The sequence below is a fragment of the Pleurodeles waltl genome, chromosome 8 (genome assembly GCF_031143425.1).
Source record: "Pleurodeles waltl isolate 20211129_DDA chromosome 8, aPleWal1.hap1.20221129, whole genome shotgun sequence".
NCBI lineage: Eukaryota > Metazoa > Chordata > Amphibia > Caudata > Salamandridae > Pleurodeles > Pleurodeles waltl.
The window spans coordinates 370,956,983-370,976,331 of record NC_090447.1 but is presented as its reverse complement, the minus strand read 5'-3'; the positions used below and the strand labels follow the sequence as shown (position 1 = coordinate 370,976,331).

The following is a 19,349-nucleotide window of genomic DNA, read 5'->3' as shown; positions in this document are numbered from 1 at the left end:
TGATTGTAAATGTTGTAACCTGATTAATACAATTAGAATTACTATTTTCATCATAACCTGAAAGGTACTAGCTCCATCATCAACCATTTGCAGGCTGTTATCCAGGCCCCCACCACTGAGCCTTTTCAGTGCTCTTAATCATAGGAAAAACACTCGAAAATATGTCTTTAAGTGCACAGTTAAGTAGAATCGAATGATATTTTGGACAACCACCAGGCTGGCTTCCATTGATGTGAGTGTACTGAATCAGTTGTTGCCAGAAATTGGGTCTTCGGTTGGCAGTCAGGTTACCCTCTCTCCAAGCAAGGACCCTCACTCTAGTCAGGGTATGTCACACACAATCAAATTTATCCTGGGCCCACCCTCTGGTAGCTTGGCACTGAGCGGTCAGGCTTAACTTAGAAGGCAATGTGTAAGGTATCTGTGCAATAAATCATACAATAACACCATATAGCACCACAAAAATGCACCACACAGTGTTTAGAAAAATATATAATACTTATCTGGAAAATGCAGGTCAAAACAATTAAAATGCAACAAGTAAAGGTTGAGATATCACTGAAAAGTGATACAAAGTGTCTTAAGTCTTTTATAAGCAAACAAAGTCTCTTTTAAGCACAAAGTACCTTGTTCGCATCACAAATCTCCACAAAGAATCGCAGAGGAGGAGATGAGTGGAAACGAGGAGGTGTGCGTCGATTTCTCGGGTGCCACACAGCGATGCGTTGTTTAGTTTTCACACACAGATGGCTGTGAATCGATTTCCGGTGCTCGGTTGTGGATCCTCTTCAGGTTGCAGGGTTTTCAGATGCCCCGGGGACGAAGTGTGGATTTCCTGCACTGGAAGGACTAAGTCACAGGAGCTGGGTTGATCCGGTGAGAGTTGCATCGAATTTTCCACCGCACGGCAGACTCTGCATCGATTCTTCTCTGGAAGTTGGGCTGCATCGTTCTGGCTCGGCTGTGCATCGATCGAGTGGGCTGTGCGTAGAATTTCCAGTCGCTACGCTGGTGCTGCGTCGATCTTCTTGTTGGAAAGTTGGGCTGCGTCATTCTGGTTCGACGTGCGGCAAAAAGTTTACTGCGGTGCAGGCTGTGCGTCGTTTAGGCAGGCTGCGCGTCGAATTCCGCCGCACAGGGAGTCCTACTTGTGGAGACTAAGGCCCTCATTACAACACTTGTGGTCAAAGAACGCCAGGGCTGTTTCAACAGTTGCACCGCCAACAGGCTGGCGGTGCAAACCTTGGGATTACGATCACGGCGGAAGCCACGCTGGTCCTGTCGGTTTACCGCCACGTTGGTCCTGGCAGTTCTAATCCCCCAGGGCAGCGCTGCTTGCAGCCCTGCCCAGGGGATTACGAGTCCCCCTCCTGCCAGCCTTTTCATGGCGGTAAGAACATCCATGAAAAGGCTGGCGGAATGGGGAGTCGCGGGCCTCCTGCCACAACCCCATGGAGCTTTTCACTGTCTGCATAGCAGACAGTGAAAAGCGCGACGGGTGCAATTGTACCTGTCGCACTGACGAAACACCGCCGGCTCCATTTGGAGCCAGCTCCTGTGTTGCGGCACAGCGGAGATGTCTTAATGGCCACCGCGGGAGTGCGGCCGCATTGGCGGACCGCACAGCGGTTACAACTTGGCGGACGGCAATGTTGTAACGAGGGCCTAAGTCTTTTTGGTCCTGAGACTTCAGGGAACAGGAGGCAAGCTCTATCCAAGCCCTTGGAGAGCACTTCTTCACCACAGGCAGAGAGCAGCAAGGCAGCAGGGCAACAGCAATGCAGCAGTCCTTCACAGAAAGCAGAGAGGTGAGTCCTTTGGGCAGCCATGCTGTTCTTCTTGGCAGGATGCAGGTTCTGGTTCAAGTTTCTTCTCCAGGAAGTGTCTGAGTTGGTACGAGTAGAGGCCCTATTTATACTGTATACCCAAATGTGCCTTTGAAGTGGGGGAGACTTTCAGCTCAATCCTGTCTGCCAGGGTCCCAGTAGGGGGTGTGGCAGTCCTTTGTGTGAAGGCAGGGCCTCCAGTCTCCCAGCCCAGGAATTCAAAATGCAGATGTATGCAAGTGAGGCTCAGTATCCTGTGTTTGGGGTGTGTGTAAGGCACAGAAAGATTTAAGTGCAGAGAAATGCTCACTTTCTAAAAGTGGCATTTCTAAAATAGTAATATTAAATCAAACTTCACCAGTCAGCAGGATTTTATATCACCCTTCTGCCATACTAAATTTGACCTTCCTACTCCTTTCGGATCAGCAGCTACCACTCAAACAATGTATGAACGCAGCCCCAATGTTAGCCTAAGAAGGGAGCAGGCCTCACAGCAGTGTAAAAATGAACTTAGGAGTTTTACACTACCAGGACAGGTAAACTACATAGGTACATGTCCTGCCTTTTGCCTACACAGCACCCTGCCCTATGGGTTACCTAGGGCATACCTTAGGGGGTCTTATATGTAGAAAAAGGGGAGTTTTAGGCTTGGCAAGTACTTTTAAATGCCAAGTCGAATTGGCAGTGAAACTGCACACACAGGCCTTGCAATGACAGGCCTGAGACAAGGTTAAAGGGCTACTTAAGTGGGTGGCACAATCAGTGCTGTAGGACCACTAGTAGCATTTAATCTACAGGCCCTGGGCACATATTGTGCACTCTACTAGGGACTTATAAGTAAATCAAATAGTCCATTTGGGTATGATCCAATGTTACCATGTTTAAGGGGAGAGAGCATATGCACTTTACACTGGTCATGCCAGGACATATACAGATGTGTTTTATATGTCCTGGTAGTGGAAAACTCCTAAATTCATTTTCCACTAGTGTGAGGGCTGCTCCTTTCATAGGATAGCATTAGGGCTACCCTCATATAATGTTTGAGTGGTGGATTCTAATCAGAAAGGGGTAACCAGGTCATATTTGGTATGGCCAGAATGGTAGTAGAAAACCCTGCTTATTGGTGAGGTTGTATTTCATAATACTCTTTTAGAATTGCCACTTTTAGAAAGTGAGCATTTCTCTACACTTAAATCCATCTGTGCCTTACAGTTTGTCTCCACTCAACGCCTGGGCTGTGCTGGTTGACAGCTTCCTTGTGCATTTCACCCAGACAAACACAAATACAGGATACTCAGTCACACCTGCACTCATCTGCATATTGAATGGGTCTTTCTGGGCTGGAAGATTGGAGGGCCTGACAATTACATTTCAAATGCTAGTGGCCTACCCTCACACAATGGACTGCCAAACCCCTACTGGGACTCTGGCAGACAGATATGTACCGAAAGGGGACCTTGTGGACTTCAAAACAAAGTCTCCCCCACTTCAAAGGCTTTTTTGGGTACATAAACTGGGTCCCTGACCCCACCAACTTGGACACTTCTGGACCTGAACCTGCAACCTGTCAAGAGGAATTGCCTGGCTGCCCTAAGGACTCCTCTGGACTGCTTTATTGAGAAGGACTGCTGCACTGCTGTTGCCTTGCTGCCCTCTTATTTTTCTGGGAAGGGCTTTCCAAGGGCTTGGATTGAGCTTGCCTCCTGTTTTCTGAAGTCTCAGGGCCATAAAGACTTCATCCCTTCAAAGAACTCCTTGTGGCCCGAAAATCTACAGAAGCCTGCTGGAAACGATTCACAGCCTGCCTTGTGATGAGAAATCTCCACACTGCCGAACGGGAAGCGCGCAGCCCAACTTCCTGAGTGAAAATTCGATGCAGCGCCTGCCTAGCGACCGGAAATATGATGCACAGCCCTACCGGATCAATGCACAGCTGAACTGGAAAGACGCAGTCCGACTTCCCGAGTAAAGAATCGATGCAGCGCCTGCCGTGCAACAGAAAATTTGAAGCAACGCCATACCTCATTGACGCAATGCCTGTAACTTCATCCCGCATGGCCAGGATTTCCATGCATCGTCCCTGGGCGTCAAAAAGATCCCTGCATCGCAGTAAGGAACCAAGACTGCGCTGAATGACTCTGACGATTTCCAGAGCAAAGAATCGATGCAGAGCCTGCCGTGCGACAGAAAATTAGAAGCAACACCATACTGGATTGATGCAATGCCTGTGACTTCATCCTGCATACCCAGGATTTCCACGCATCGTCCCTGGGTGTCAAAAAGATCCTGGCATCGCAGTGAGGAACCAAGACTGCACGCTGGAAATCGACACAAAGCCCCTGGCAGCGTGGAAAGAAACAACGCATTGTCTGTGCTGTGCTGGAAATTCCGACACACACCCTTTTTTTACACGCACCACCTCCTCTGCAGTTTCCGTGTGAGTTTTTTTTTACGCATACCAGGTACTTTGTGCAAACAAGAGACAACTATTGATTTCTAAGATTTAAGACTCTTATTAATCTTGCAAAAGTGATATCTCAACTTCTGCTTATTGAATCTTTATAATTTTTTACCTTCATTTAACCAGATAAATATCTTATATTTTTCCAAACCTGTGTAGTATCTTCACTGTGTTACTGTATGGTTTATTGCACAAATACTTTACACATTGCCTTCTAAGTTAAGCCCGACTGCTCAGTGCCAGGGTGCCAGAGGGCGGGCACAGGATAATTTGGAATTTGTGTGCCTTCCCCTGACTAGGATTGTGGTCCCTATTTGGACAAGGGTGAATAACTCTCATTCGCTATGTGGGATCCCACTTCTGTATTTGCACTTGTGGTCACTGTACGTTATATTTAAACACAGTACCCTTTGTCACTGGACCTTGAAATCCACATGCATTACAACCTTAAACACTCATACTTTCACCCATGCATACTTTTATACCCTCATTTAAACCCACCTAAAATCTTTTATTGGTTTTTCTTTTGCCCTGTTTTTCCCTCCCAAGAAATCCGAACGTGTTTTGAACCCTGTAGAGTTTAATTCGTGTTTTTCACTTTGTCACTGCTGTGCCTGCCAATTAAGATGAAAATGGAATGCAATTTTAAAACATTATAGTACATTGTTTATATAGCTCTCAATATGAATAGTGTGAAGTTTAGAAATGCTACACATGATATGCTGGTTATTATCGCAAATTAATCGCTTTGATTCAACCAACCTTAAAGGCAGACAGGTTGAAAGGACTTAATCGTGTTGCAACCTACATTTGCAGGTTGCAAATGGATGTTAGACGCAGGAGATTCGTGCGATGGGCTAATTTTCATGCCAATCTGCATAGTTTTTAATTATAAAATAGAGTTACTATAGAGAAAAATCCCTTAGTGGCTCATTCACAAAATGTATGTGAATGTGATGGTAAAACGGTGGATGTACGACGTTTTCAATATCCAAGTCCCACTTATAAATGCAGAAAATTCTGCAGTATGGTTGATTTTTGGTAGTCACATATACAAATGAAACGTGGGTATGTCAAGGAGCGGTCATTGGAAATGTGATGAGCTAACATGGGCAGTACTTTTTCGCAACGAATTACCTCGAAATTATCTTTAAAAACACTAAACCAGTGTTCAGTTTATTATCACCACTGAGCTGATAGCTAAACAAATGTGAGTTACATATTTTTTCAAAAGTCTTTTGAGAAAGATGTTCCACAATAATCTCGTATTCCTATTTAACGGCATAAGTGTCAAGGTATACAATTTTGTCTTTCTTGAGCTAATTTCACACATACAGATTTACCAGTAGGTTAGACAGGGATATATTGATGAGAAAAAACAAGCTGACGCTCCCTGATAAAATTTGCAATCACTTCTAATCTATGTTCCCATGTCTAGATAATAGATAGCGTGATGAGGAGATTATTTAGCAAGCTCATTTGAAAATAGCCATAAAGGAGCAATGTTTTTTAAATCACCAGTCTTTTGAATTTAACGTGCTTCTATGGTATATTGTATAACACAAGTATATTGGTAATACTTGGCCCAAAGAGTAGCTGACTTCTGAATATCTGATTCTGAATGGGCATGTCCACAAAGTGGAGCAATTGTTTCTTCCGTCTAAGTGTACAAAAAACAGAACATACAAGATAAAATCTGTACACATTAATGCAAAGGAGCATGTCTTTCGGCAATTTGTGATGTATAAGCAGCAAGGTTAAAGAAAGGGCAATGTAATCAGAGCCAATTCAACGTTCTTTGTAGTCATCAAGAAACTAAAGATGAATTACAGATAATGCGCTCATTTGAACAGTTTCCTTTTCATTCCGGAGTCATCAACATGTAAGTTCTGCAAAGAAAAAAGCAGTACAAAATTGTTATCCTTTCTAAGCACAAGGACTGTGCAAAAGAGAATCATCTAGAGGCACAATAGAAGCTTAAAATATGATTCCTTTATGGCAGTGTATTTCTGAAAAACACTAGTCTTTGGCCAGAGCTTCAGCTATCGAAATATGAATGTGTTGCCTTGCCATATTTTTCACCATCTGCCTCATAATATGCTGAAAAAATAACTATCTCAAATGTTTTAAAAGTTTATGAAATTGCTGCACATGAGGAGTGATGGAGCTCTGGACATTTTTCGAATACAAGTTAGTGAGATTTCATTTGTTGATTGCTTTATTGTAGGCATTTTTGGCGCGCTAGTGTAAATATTCTCAGTTGATTCACTGGGAGTTATATGACTGTACAGGAAACCATTGTCACTGGACTCAAGCTATACCGCGGCGATGAGCCCTAACTAGGTTGTATTCTAGTTTATGAAGGGCCTGGCCTGGTGATGATGTCTGGACTGTTCCCAAAAGGGCAGGGACAAGACTGATTTGCTAATGGCTGGGTCCAAACTGATGTGACAAGGTCTGCAAAATAACAAGGACTGCAATCGGGCCCAAGTAATTACCAGTGGCTGAGTTTAATTCAAGCATTCAGTCCATGACTTTTTGTATACCATAGTGTGTTGCCCTAAGTGGGACAGGTCTGCCCAAATGTGGGCCCCATGCACACTGTGCTACTGGAATCAAGCTATACCTGGCAGATAAGCCCTAATGAGGGTGAAACCGGTTCTAGTTTATTTGTGTTCCACTTCGCGGAGGACCTAGCCTGGCAGTTCAGGCTGGACTTCTCCCATTGGCGCAGGGTCAAGCTCGAATTGCATATGGCTGGGTCCAATCTGAGGTGACATGGTGTGCAAAATGATGATGGGTTGGGATGCAACCAGAGTAATTACCAGTGGCTGAAATTCATTCAAGCATTCCATCCATCACTTTTTGTATACTTTAGTTTCTTAAAAATAGTTACCAGTGGTTGCAATGTGTGTCTCATTGATGCTCCAGCAAAATAAATATGAATGCACAAAACTGCTCTGTGGGAAAGCTGTTGATGTAGAGATGGGTTCCAGAGTCCATATAGTGTGATCCCGCCATAAACCCTAAATTAAGCCAAGTTTTAGTATATAATTGGGTAGTGGTCAGTGAATGAGCCACACCTCATTAAAATAAACTACAGTTTTCGTTTCTGCAAATTATATCATTGCATATGCTTTATGCACATACACAGTGTCAATAAAATGGTTCTGTGTGTTTGCATTTAAGACTAAGAGTAATGGGAATAACATTTTGAATCTACTAAATTTCCATAGTCTCCTTTCTTAAAAGGCAGCAGCTGGTTACCTGACCGCTAGGTAGATAACTAATTTCTGCTGCTATTTATACAGCAGCCTGGTGAAATAGCAGAGATTATGCACTATTTGGCCAGTGGCAGTGTAAATAGGTAGCAAATTTAATTATTTAGCTAGCTGCCGACTAAACAGCAGAGCCTATATATTATTTGGCTGGTGACTGTGCAAACAACAAAGGAACCTCACTATTCGCCTGGCCACTGACTGGATTTCAGGCATTATGTACAATTTGGCTGGCTGCCATGCAGATAGCAAAGAAACTTCACTATTTACCTTGCACTCTTCTAGATAGCAGAGATCATGTACTATTTGTCTGGCACCTGTTCAAACAGAAAAAAAGCTTTACTGTTTACGAGTCCGCCGACTAGAAAGCAGAAATCATGTACTATTTATGCTGCTGGCTAGATAGCAGTGATTATGCACTATTTGGTCAGCAACCATGCAAATACCAAAGAGTCTTTCTTTGTTGTCTGGCTACCGACTGAAATAGTGGAGATCATGGATTATTTCACCAGCAGGAGGGCAAAGAGCCAAGTAACTTCACAATTTTCCTGGCCTCCTACTAAATGCAGAGATTATGTACTATTTGCTCACAGCTGTGCAAACAGCAAAGAAGCGTCACTGTTTAACCTGAAACCAAGGGAATGGCAGACATCATGCACTATTTGTCCAGCTGCCATGCAACCAGCAAAGATGTTTCACTATTTACATTGCTATATACTAGAGAGCAGAGATCATGCACTATTTGTCCAGCAACAGTTCAAACAGCAAAGAAAATTCCCTGTTTACCCGGCCACCAACTAAATAGCAGGGATCATGTAATATTTGCCCAGCAGCCCTGCGCACAGCAAAGAAGATTCACTTTATACCCAGCCATTGAGAAAATAGCAGATATTAAATAACATTTGGTGAAGACACATTACAATTTATGCTGTTGTTCATTAAATTGTTAAATAACAAGACATTCTGAACTAGTAAGCCTGTTGCCACTTTTTACCCAGCTACCGACTAAATAGCAAGGATCATGTAACACAGCAAAGAACCTTCACTATTTACTCAGCCACTGACAAAATAGCAGAGTTTAATTACATTTCGTGAAGACACCTTCCAGTTTGTGCTGTTGTTGATTAAATATCTGGCATTCTTTACTAGTCAACCTGTTGCCAGATAACAACTCAAGTTTCACTGTAGATTAGATGAACTTCACGACTACTGTAGTAGTGAAGAGAGGAAGGATATTGTGGGAGTGTTAGGACCCTGACACGGGTGGTTCTTAACATGATGGGGAATAATGCACATAATTGGTCCTGTGTGAGTCACTGCTGTTCCTCTGCAGTACTCTGTATGCATCTGCTCCGACCAGCCTCTGGCCATACATGTAGATCTGTGTCTCTCTATGCCAGTATTTTGTTTCTATTTCAGCTACACTCCTACACAGTCTGAGTTCTATGATTTCTTCACTGCTTGTCCACTGTAAAGCATCTATAGTTTTGGACTCTTTTTGGCTCCTTGCTGTCTAATACTCTCTTAGGCAGTCTCTGCATATGAGCCTTGTTTTTCACGAGTACAGGTCACCTCTGATCCCCTTTATTTTCGTGATTGTTCCAGATTGTACCTGCTTCCCTTACTTATACCCAGGATCCCAGACTTTGTGGTGACGGTAGGTGAGTTATGTAGGATATGACCATCCCTGCAGCCCAATTGATGTCGAAAAACGCTGATTAAGCCTTTCATTCTTCCTAGATTGTTCAATTGTGCTTGGTAGGAACACTGCAAAAGTGAAACATGTAGTAACAGCTATTTAGCCAGGTACTGGGTACATAGTGAATTTTCTCTGCTATTTACTTGGCGACTGCCGAAAAAGTAGAAGTTATACACTCTTTGGGTGTCTGGCTTGAAAGTAGCAGATAAATGTTTCTGATTTACACAGCAGCTGGACACATAATAGTGATTCTGCACTCTCTGACCAGCATCCATACAAATAGCAGAAAAACTTCACTGTTTACCAAGTTGCTGGCTAAATAATAGACCTTCTGCATTGTTTGGCCAGCAGCTGCGCAAACAACAAGGAAACATCACACTTTACCTGGCCACTGGCTAATTAGCAGATGTTATGTACTATTTGGCCAGCAGTCAAGCAAACAGCAAAGAACTTAACTCATTTCCCGTCTGGTGGCAAAAAGGCAGACATTACTTACAGTTTGGCTAGCAGTCATGCATGTAGAAAAACAAATTAATTCTTCTCCTGGATGCTAATTAAATAGCAAATATTATATACCATTTCAATGGTAGCCTGGCAAATAGCAAAAAGAAATCATTTTTACCTGGTTGAGGGCTAAATAGCAGAAAATATATTTGGGCAGTGGCCTTGCAAATCGAAAATAACTTTCAGTATTCACCTAGTAGATTGCTCTGTAGCAGACAGTGTGTACAATAGAGCAGTAGCTGTGCAAACAGCAGAGGAACTTCACTATTTGCCAGGCTGGTATCTAAACAGCTTCAATGCTTTGTTATTATGCCTTATGCACATTTCAACAGGTATTTACCACCAGGTAGAACTGCAAATAAAGAGTGAACAATTCCACATTACTCTTGGAATGCACAATTTTAGAAAAAGTACACAATGATACCCATTTGCATAAATAAGAGTAATCTTGGGCAAGAATCCTACCAGAGGAGCACAGGCACAATGAACTTACCCAGTGCAAGCACATGCTGTCTGTTGATGTTCCTGTTCTATTGCATTTGGCTCCGTTTTACTAGTGCAAATTGCATCCTTGTTGCCATTTTGGATGCAAGGATGCATTTTGTGCGAAGAAACCAGCTCTAAATGCTCGGTTACGCTGCTTGTGTAAATTTGCATAATTTTGCTGTACCTATGTATAATTAGGCTCCAGCAAATTATACATGTAATGCCCACCCCTACTTATAAGTCTAAACGTTCCAAATGTTTGAATGTTACCTAGTTGTTTTTGACAGACATGACACAGAATACCACTCCATTGCACCAAGAGCCAAGACACAGTGTCTTGGGAGGCCCTTTATGGAGCTGTTCCATGCTCCCCAAATGCACTTACTCCTTTATGTTTTCCTGTAGATATTGCTAATGATATAGATGATCAGAGCCTTTGGAAGACCAGTTGAAGCTGTTTACTCTTCTACAGCTATGTACATGCTCTTACTCACAAAGCCATGGAAATATACAAGAGCCAGCTATAGGATTACCAAAAGGCTCCATGTTATCAGAACACCCTTTTTTCTGGAGCAAGTAAGAGCATTCTGGAATTATTAATTCTGATTCACTTCAGTTAAAGAACTCATACTAAAAAAAACCTGAAAACAATACTTTCTAAAAGACAAGGCCAGAAATAGAAATGTTGTATCCCACTGACGTAGTGTCATCAGATATTTAGGGTGATCTTATCAAAATAGAAACAATTGCATTGGCGCCCTTATGATGTCACCAACACAGTATGAATGAGAGGCTCCATCAAAATCTCATGATGGAAGGAAGAAAAACTAAGGGTCTGATTTAGTGTTTGGGGGATGAAATTAACTTAGTGATGATGGTGGAGAATAATACCTCTGCCATCCTGATGGGCCCACACCCACCAAATTTAGAGTTATTCCCCAGCCATGTGGACAAATCTAAACATTGACAGGAACTGCTATCATGGTGGTTCTTGTCTATGTAGGGAAGGTTGGACAGGCGATATGGTCAGACATGATGGCCACCTGGCCGGCAAAATTCTCAAAGGTATTTTTGCTTTTTAAAAAAACTTCCATAGCTGGAGTTTGCTTTTGCAAAATTAAAAAAAGATAATGGCCTCCACATGCTGGGAGGTTTCTCCCAGGGTATGGGTGGTCATTATATATTTTACAGTCCATTACTGGTACATTTTTTCCTAAATGGAGTGTGTGGTGTGAAGTACATCCTCCGATGACCCCTATGTGGCAAAGTCCCATTGTGTGCTTGGGATTCAAATACATTTCAATGAAATTTCTTCTAGAAAGTACAAAGTGCCTTTCTTTAGTAGGACTGAGAAAAGTTTACAAACTTTTTGACTTCCAGATTTTCACTGGGACTATCCACTTGGTGTACTCGACCTATGCTCCACCAGGTTCTGCCTGAAATTGCATCTTGTTCCCGATTTACATTGACTATTGGCTTACATCCGGCGCTCTATTTTTCTTGGCTCTTTTTCAGTTTATTTATTTAAAAAATCATATCTCTACTTCTCTTTGTTACATTTTTGTTTGTTTTTCTTATTTTACCCAGAAAAAATTATCTTCATTTCACAATTAGTTACGCAGATTTATTGTGTGTTGTGTGACTTTTTCTACTGTTTAGTGCTAATATGTTACACTTGCCTTTGATTTAAACCTGACTGCTTTGTGACCTGTTATTAGAGATTGAGCACAAGTTCATTTTTTTCAATTTGTGTGACATTCAGCAGGTGGTGGCCATATCCTTTGAACTGAGCACTTTTACTAAAACTAAATAAAGTATAAAGCTCATTTTAGTCAATTAAGTAATAAATGGAAAATTCCTGAATAAAAGGAAGCAAACAGACCCCAGATTCCGTGTGCATTCCCTTCCCAAAGTTCCAAAAGAAGGTATTTCCTATGTGTAAAGGTCCCATTTGGTTAAATGTGGTACTCAGTGGTAAGTGGAAGCCTTAGAACAATGAGCAGGAGATGACAATTAGCCCTGAAGTGGGCTGCTTTCCAAAACATAGACATGTGAGCACATTGAATCAAAAAATGAAAATATAAAGAAAACGGTGTTTTGGATTCAGCCCTTTGATCTTTGGTAAACCACAGAAAGAAGCCCTTAATCAGATGAATAAGTAAACTCCCAGATCCATTAGCTGCAAGGTGCATATACATAAATAGATGGGTACTGTTGGACTTTCTAGACGGTCGGAATGTTTCCCTTAACCCTCCTGTTTTGAGAACCTGTTTTTGCTAGCTTTTAGTACTCTGTGCATTTTACCACTTGTGCTCTCCCCTTTAAACATGGTGGAATTGGCTTACTTCCACATGGCACATTTATTTGACTTGTACATCCCTAGTAAAGTGGTCTACAGACACCAGGACCTATAAATTATTTCTTACTAGTGGGCCTGAAGCACTGATTGTGTCATCCATGTAAGCAGACTTTTTAAACATGTTCCAGGTCTGCAATTGCAGCCTGTATGTGCAGTTTTAAACTGGTATTTTGACAAAAGAAACCTTTTGCCATGCCTAAACCTTCCTTTTAATACATACGTCACTTCTAGTTTAGACCCTAAACAGCCCATACGGCTGGGTGCATTATAATAAAAAAAAGTGACATGTACAGTTTTACATGTCCTGGTGGTAAAAAACACCTAAATGTGTTTTTCTCTATCATAATACTGACCTCTCCCATAGGAGAACATTAGGTTACATTCTGACATTTAATAAGTGATAACGTTTATGCGGGAGCAAGTAGGAAAGTCATGTTTGGTGTCCGAGGAATTGTATTTAAAACCCTCTTTAATGCTAAAGTTATTTTTAAGTCACAGTTCTGAAAATACCACTTTCACAAAATTGTCATTTTCTGGTCCTAACCATTCGGTGCCTGTAGCATGTTCTGGGGTTAGGTGACTAGGTGTAGCAGGCAGTTGGCCTTTGTGTATTCCTCTCAGTTAGCATCACAAAAGATGGTCTGGGTGCTGGCAGGATGGGCCATTCTGGCTTAATGGGAGGGGTGAAGCTGTTAACTACCACACCTGGATATAAATGTCACTGGCCCAGCTCACATACAAAGATTCTCACACTAGCCTATTATCCCTAAGACAGACTGGGACCAATGCAAGGAGACAGCAAATTCCAGACACCTCTGTGGTGACAAAACCCCAGAAGCTTCTAGCACTTCAAAGTGAGCACCAGGTATAAAAAGGGGACCATCAGACCCAATCTTCAGTAGACTCCTGTACCTCTGCATACTACAGAAAAAGAGGGCCCTGCTTCTGGAAGCCTTCCCTGCTTGCTGAGAAGGAAGACTGAACCTGCTCCCTCTCTCCTAGGCTACAGTGACTCAAGGGGTCAGCTGACTGACCTCCTGTTCTGAGCTACAGGGACACAACAAGTTGTAGAGGACTCACTGTAACTACCCAGTTGACCTTCTGCACTTGGCCTGGCTCGGCCTACATTTATAATATTGATTCCAACAGCCACATTTAAAAGTAACAGACAGTAAAATAACACATTTATGTACAAGAATCAGACCTACAACCACATTCCATGTCATCTGTTTGAACTTAAGAAATAATCTTCTAAATGATTGAGCCAGGCATTATTTACTCCCCATAGAAGTCAAGATACTCTTGCATTGTTAGTCTTCTCTCATGATATTGTGACAGAATACAAAAGATTGTAGCACTCAGGTAGTGTCTAATGCAGAGAACCTAAATTAGCCCTCTGTTTTTGCTGAATGAAAGGTGAAAACGTATTTGTGCCATTGCAATACATCTAACAGAATACAACAGAAGCAGCCCATGGTTGTTCTAGAATAACTGATTCTTAGAAGAGTGCAGGGAGGCTTGTGAGAAAAATGTCCAACATATTGCATATCATGAAGCAGCATAGAGTTTAGGATGAAAAAGTTACAAGGCATATACAATTTCCTGAATCTTAAAAAGATGAGCAGAACCTACAGAGAAAAGAAGAACAAATCATTTGTGGCATTATGATATCAGAGCGTGGTGATGCCAAAGATTGCCTTCACAACATAGATTTCAAGAAAACTGACCCGAGGGCTGTATTTCCATACATAAAAGATTCCACAGTGGCACTGGCATGAGAAAAATAGCTGAGCAACAGTCCCTGCAAGGTTCACAATGACAGTTAGTTTCCGGTATCCTCTTCTTCTACACCACATTCACAGTATCCAATATCAGATTTTGACAAAATCTGTCCTTTGTGTTAGCCTGGTAACTTTAAACTCAGAAGTGCAGTGCAGGAAGTATCCGACCAACATGATGTTGAGTGCTCTATTCAGGCTAAGGCCCCAACTCTTCCACCTCTTTAACTTCCGTTTTATGTAAATGACCAGATAGTGGATCAGCAGCCAGGATGGAAGTAGGAAACTGTATGCTATGACAAGGTAATGCCTTTCACCTTATTTGTCTGCGCACAGTGTTGGCCCTAATTATTTTACCTTTTAATGACTTCTTCCTCCACAATAATATAAAAGTCTAAATTTCTGTTATTCAGTTCTGAAACCCATGGCAACACGCAGTAAAATATGGCCCATTAAATATCAGTTTCCAAATATCATTTGTGTCTAGTAGAAGCTCTCTAAAAATTCTACATGGCATTACCTGCCCCTTATTGACACTCTTGACGTAATTAACTACTGCCTTCATCTTGATGTTTGCACTTCTGAAGCCCTCCAAGCAGTCACTCCTGGAACCCGCCAGTTTCAAACACAAATTACCTTCTTTTCATGCCTTAAAACCTTAAACAAATCATGCATGTATATCTTCAAAAATGGTAAAACAACCAAACCCTCTAATATCTAAATTCATACCACTGTTACTTAACACAATAAAGTCTGTCATCAAAATGGCCAATGTCTTAAACTTGCAAATACTGATTATCTACCTCCACTACTATTCCTAGATTTACAAGTACTCTTTGTCTTTCTATAATATTAATCAACAAATCACCAATTTCATCACAACATTTTTCTCTAAAGGACAAATCTTCATATCTTTCTTAATTTCCCTCCTCATGCTACTTCAGCTCCCATTTATGTTCATTGGAATTGTACATTCTGGCTACTAATCCATCCTCTTCCATACTCGTTTGCAATTCCTGCTGATATATATATATGTATATATATATATATATATATGAGGAAGTACCGTTTGAGTAAAGAGTGTACGCAATTCGAAAGGTGTCCGAGCTTTTCCTTTGATATGTGAGGAAATGTTATTACATTTATTTGGACTTCCGGATCCACGTGCGGACTGCCATATTGGAAGCCTTGGTATTCTGGGACAACTGTTAAGCAATATATATATATATATATATATATATATATATATATATATATATGTATATTTTTTGTTGTTGTCTCCAACTATAAGCATTCCCGGACTCCACTATGCATGCTTTTCTGTCTCCCCCCATTTGGCTCTTTGTACTGCTAAATCATCAAAGTCTACGTCATCTGTAGATCATACCATGCTTGTATACACTTAAATCAATAGTCAATGGCACCTATTTGTTTCAAGATAGTAGATGTTTTCCTTCTTTTTCTTTAAATACAACGTATCTGGCTGGTCCATCAGTCTCTACAATTACCATTGCAACTTCACAAGCTACTTCTTTGTCAGAATACTGGACTCATTGTGAAAATATTTACTGATTACCAATCTACAGCATTCCTTTTACTGTCAGGACTTCATTAAATGTGTTACATTAAGAGAGCTGTTACCCACTCCCTTCAATTCACAACAGCAGCTTAAAACAGTTTGTCCTCTATACCCTTCCTTCTCTGCTCTGGCAGGTTAGTTTAGTGTTTTTCCTAATGGAGTTATGATCTATGTCTATTTAGGTTACCACTTGAAACTGCAACATACAGCTGCTAAAAAACTTAGGCACAGAGTAGCAATGGTTACAGGTACAGTTTGCCCTGTGCTTTGTCCATAGATTAAGTGTCTATATTCTTTAATAACTTGATTTTATGATATTCTTTCCTTAGAAAATTATCTTCCGTATTCTTTCCTAATATGTTATATTATACAGTCTGAATTGTTCTTGTGAGACATTGGCAGGCAAAGGATATTTGGCTCATATGAGTTTGTGTGTAGTAATTAAAATATAAAACAGAGAAAAGTAAACAAAAATAGGTTACAAAAAGAAGCCTCAGATATGTTTTTTGTCAGTTCATACGATTACTTTGAGACATATCCTTCTGCTTCTCTTGTCTTTTAGTGTGCCCGTTATGACAATGTGTTTACTGCTGAAATTCTAATTGACAGAGGGATCAATGTAAATCATCAGGATGAGGACTTTTGGACACCAATGCATGTGGCTTGTGCATGTGATAACCCTGACATCGTCCTATTGCTGCTGTTGGTAAGTAAGCATTACATTGCTTTAAGCAAAGTTGGACCTAATGGTATGGTATGTGTCTACTTCTCAAAGAATAGCACAGTTAACAATGACAAATTTCAAATTTAAGTAAAATTGTCAACTGTATTTAGAACTAGGAATTATATTGAAACAACAGAAAAACTATATAAATAGGAGGCAGTCAAAAAGTAAATAAAATCCCAGACAGACTAATTTTTGACAAGGGCAGTTGTTAATCAAATTTTGCTTTGAAATTCAGACAGTGCATGCAATTTCTGGAATTGAATATGACAGGCTAGATGTATGACCTTTTGTTTTGTGACTCAATTTGCAATCCATTTGGGAATCGCAAGTTGTGAGTCACAAAACAATACGTAGAGCAGTGTTAAGCACACTGCATATGATTCCCAATGGGGTCGCAGATGACCTACCTCATCAATATTTATGAGGTAGGTCGCAATTTGCAGCCCCATTGGGAAGGGCCAGCACTCACAAGGATGGTGGCCTGGTAGGGACAGCAGATCACCATTTCTGTGACTGCTTTTCAGTAAAGCAGTTTTTTTTTAAATGCAGCCCATTTTCTTTAAATGAAAACAGGAGGCATTTCAAAAAGAGAAATGAAAAGTTTTCTTTTCATTTTTTTCAGAGCAGACAGTGGTCCATTGAATTTTTGTTTGCTACCATTCACAAAGTGGAAGGTGTCTTGTGGGGACTCCTTCCCGTTTGTGAATGGCTTACCACCAATTCGAAATTGGTGGTAATTTGTAAATGTTTTGTGACCTTGTTTTGGTCGCACAACATTCGTACATACCTTTCGGATTCGGTATTAGGAAGCAACGCCCTGAACAAGTCCTGTCCTAATACAGAATAGCAAAACCCAAATTGCGATTCGGTAACAACTTATTGAATCACAATTTGGGCTTTGTACTTCCCAAAATGCATTTTTGTAGTCGCAAAAGGTCCGAATCGCAGAATCGGCCTGTTTGTGATTGTGACAATGCTTTGTACATGTGGCCCTACATAGTTAAGGATTTTGTAGGGATTGTCTGGTCACAGTCTAGTGTTACTGTAATAATAATGTGTTTCCACTAAGCACTACCTGAGGGTTGGCTTCCACACTCACCCCACACCCATCCATCACAGGTGTCACTGGTCAGGTGACCCTGTGAGCAAGTCTGAACTTATTTGGTCTTTTGTAATTTATTTATAAGGGGACGCGTTAGAGGTTCGATGGACCTTTTGACTGTGCTTAGAGAAATCTCAACATCCTTTCCCAATGTTGCTCCTAATCGAATCAAGTGACAACAACGTATACAACAATCAATTTGTCCGAAATCTTGAGTCAGTAAACTTCACTCACCATGACCCATGAGGCCATGAATAACCACACCATTTTAATACAAGTTAAAAAGTTTATTTACCTATATTAACAATGCTAACATCACATATATTAGTCTCAATACCAATAGTACACATATATGAATAACACCGGCTGACCAAATTTTAAAAATAATCTAAAACTAACTAATGCATTTGCAATTAAGCATTCAAGAGTCAGGGTACAAATCAATAGGAACAATAACTGAGCAACAGAAATAGCATACATCTAGATTCAACAGATGAATAAAATCAATCCTTGAATAATAACGCTTGTCAACATTGGACTTAATAACTAACCCTCCAATTAGAAAACCATGTTTGCCTTCATGCCAAAGTAAATTAGTCAAAAGTTCATTTGGAAAACACCTAACCAGGGCTCTATTGAAATAGCAGTTGATACATACAAACTAAGGAACAAAATCTACAGCAAAAATGATTGCATTTTTTTATAGCTCTCCTCAATGGATCAGCGAGCTGCGATTCTCTTCATCAGTTGGACATCCGTTGGTTCAGCTTCAGCAACAGGACAGTGAAAGGGAATAGCTCAGCCACGGTGGGCTCTAAGTTATCGGGTCCATTTAGGAAACAATTAGTAAGGGATCAGCATCCACCATTAACAAACTAAAGAATAAAGTTAAAGTTAGAAATTAAAGTCATCATGAACTGTTTAGCTAAACTAAAACTGAAACCCATATCTAAGATATAACTAAACAGTCTTTCACACGTTGATGATTGGCTCCTCTTCTGTTCCCATCGTCAGGCTCATCAGGTAGCTCTTTTCTTGCAATCCATACTCCAGTCAGTGCATCCATTGTCAGCTCCTGAGAAAATGTCTGTCTCACGCATCAAGTTTACAATATTATGGTTTCTAGTACAGCATAATTCTACAAGCAGCTTTCATGAGAAAGTTAAAGACATTTACAAATCGTTCGGTCAGCACAGTGTGAACAGAGAAAGCATTAATTCTCTAGGCTTACAAAACACTTTCGAACATTCATTAAACAATGCAGCTCGACATGAGGTTTTGAAAACTAGGCCCAAACTTTGCAATTAAAACAAAAACATAGCATGAAATCATTAATATGATGTATTAAGAATGTTTTCTCTACGCATGCACATTAACTAATAATAATAATAATATGCATTCACTAGTAACATTGCGTGTTGTATGGCGGCCACTCAAGTGGGTACGTTGTCCAAGTCGCACCTTTGGCCAGTTACTAGTAGCATAACCATGTATCTGTGTCCATCATTTATTCAGTAAGTGGGCCCAGGGCCCACAACATTACAGATTTC

The 19,349-nt window shown here is 40.8% G+C and overlaps 1 protein-coding gene across 1 annotated transcript in view; it reads left to right on the top strand.

Annotated features, from left to right (window-relative positions):
* The window catches only part of MYO16 (myosin XVI), a 2,485,855-nt gene that overhangs the window by 385,976 nt on the left and 2,080,530 nt on the right, over positions 1–19,349 (top strand). Inside the window, exon 4 of the mRNA XM_069204246.1 lies at positions 16,533–16,676. Within this exon, the coding sequence (XP_069060347.1) occupies positions 16,533–16,676 (144 nt within the window). The remainder of the gene's footprint in view (positions 1–16,532; positions 16,677–19,349) is intronic.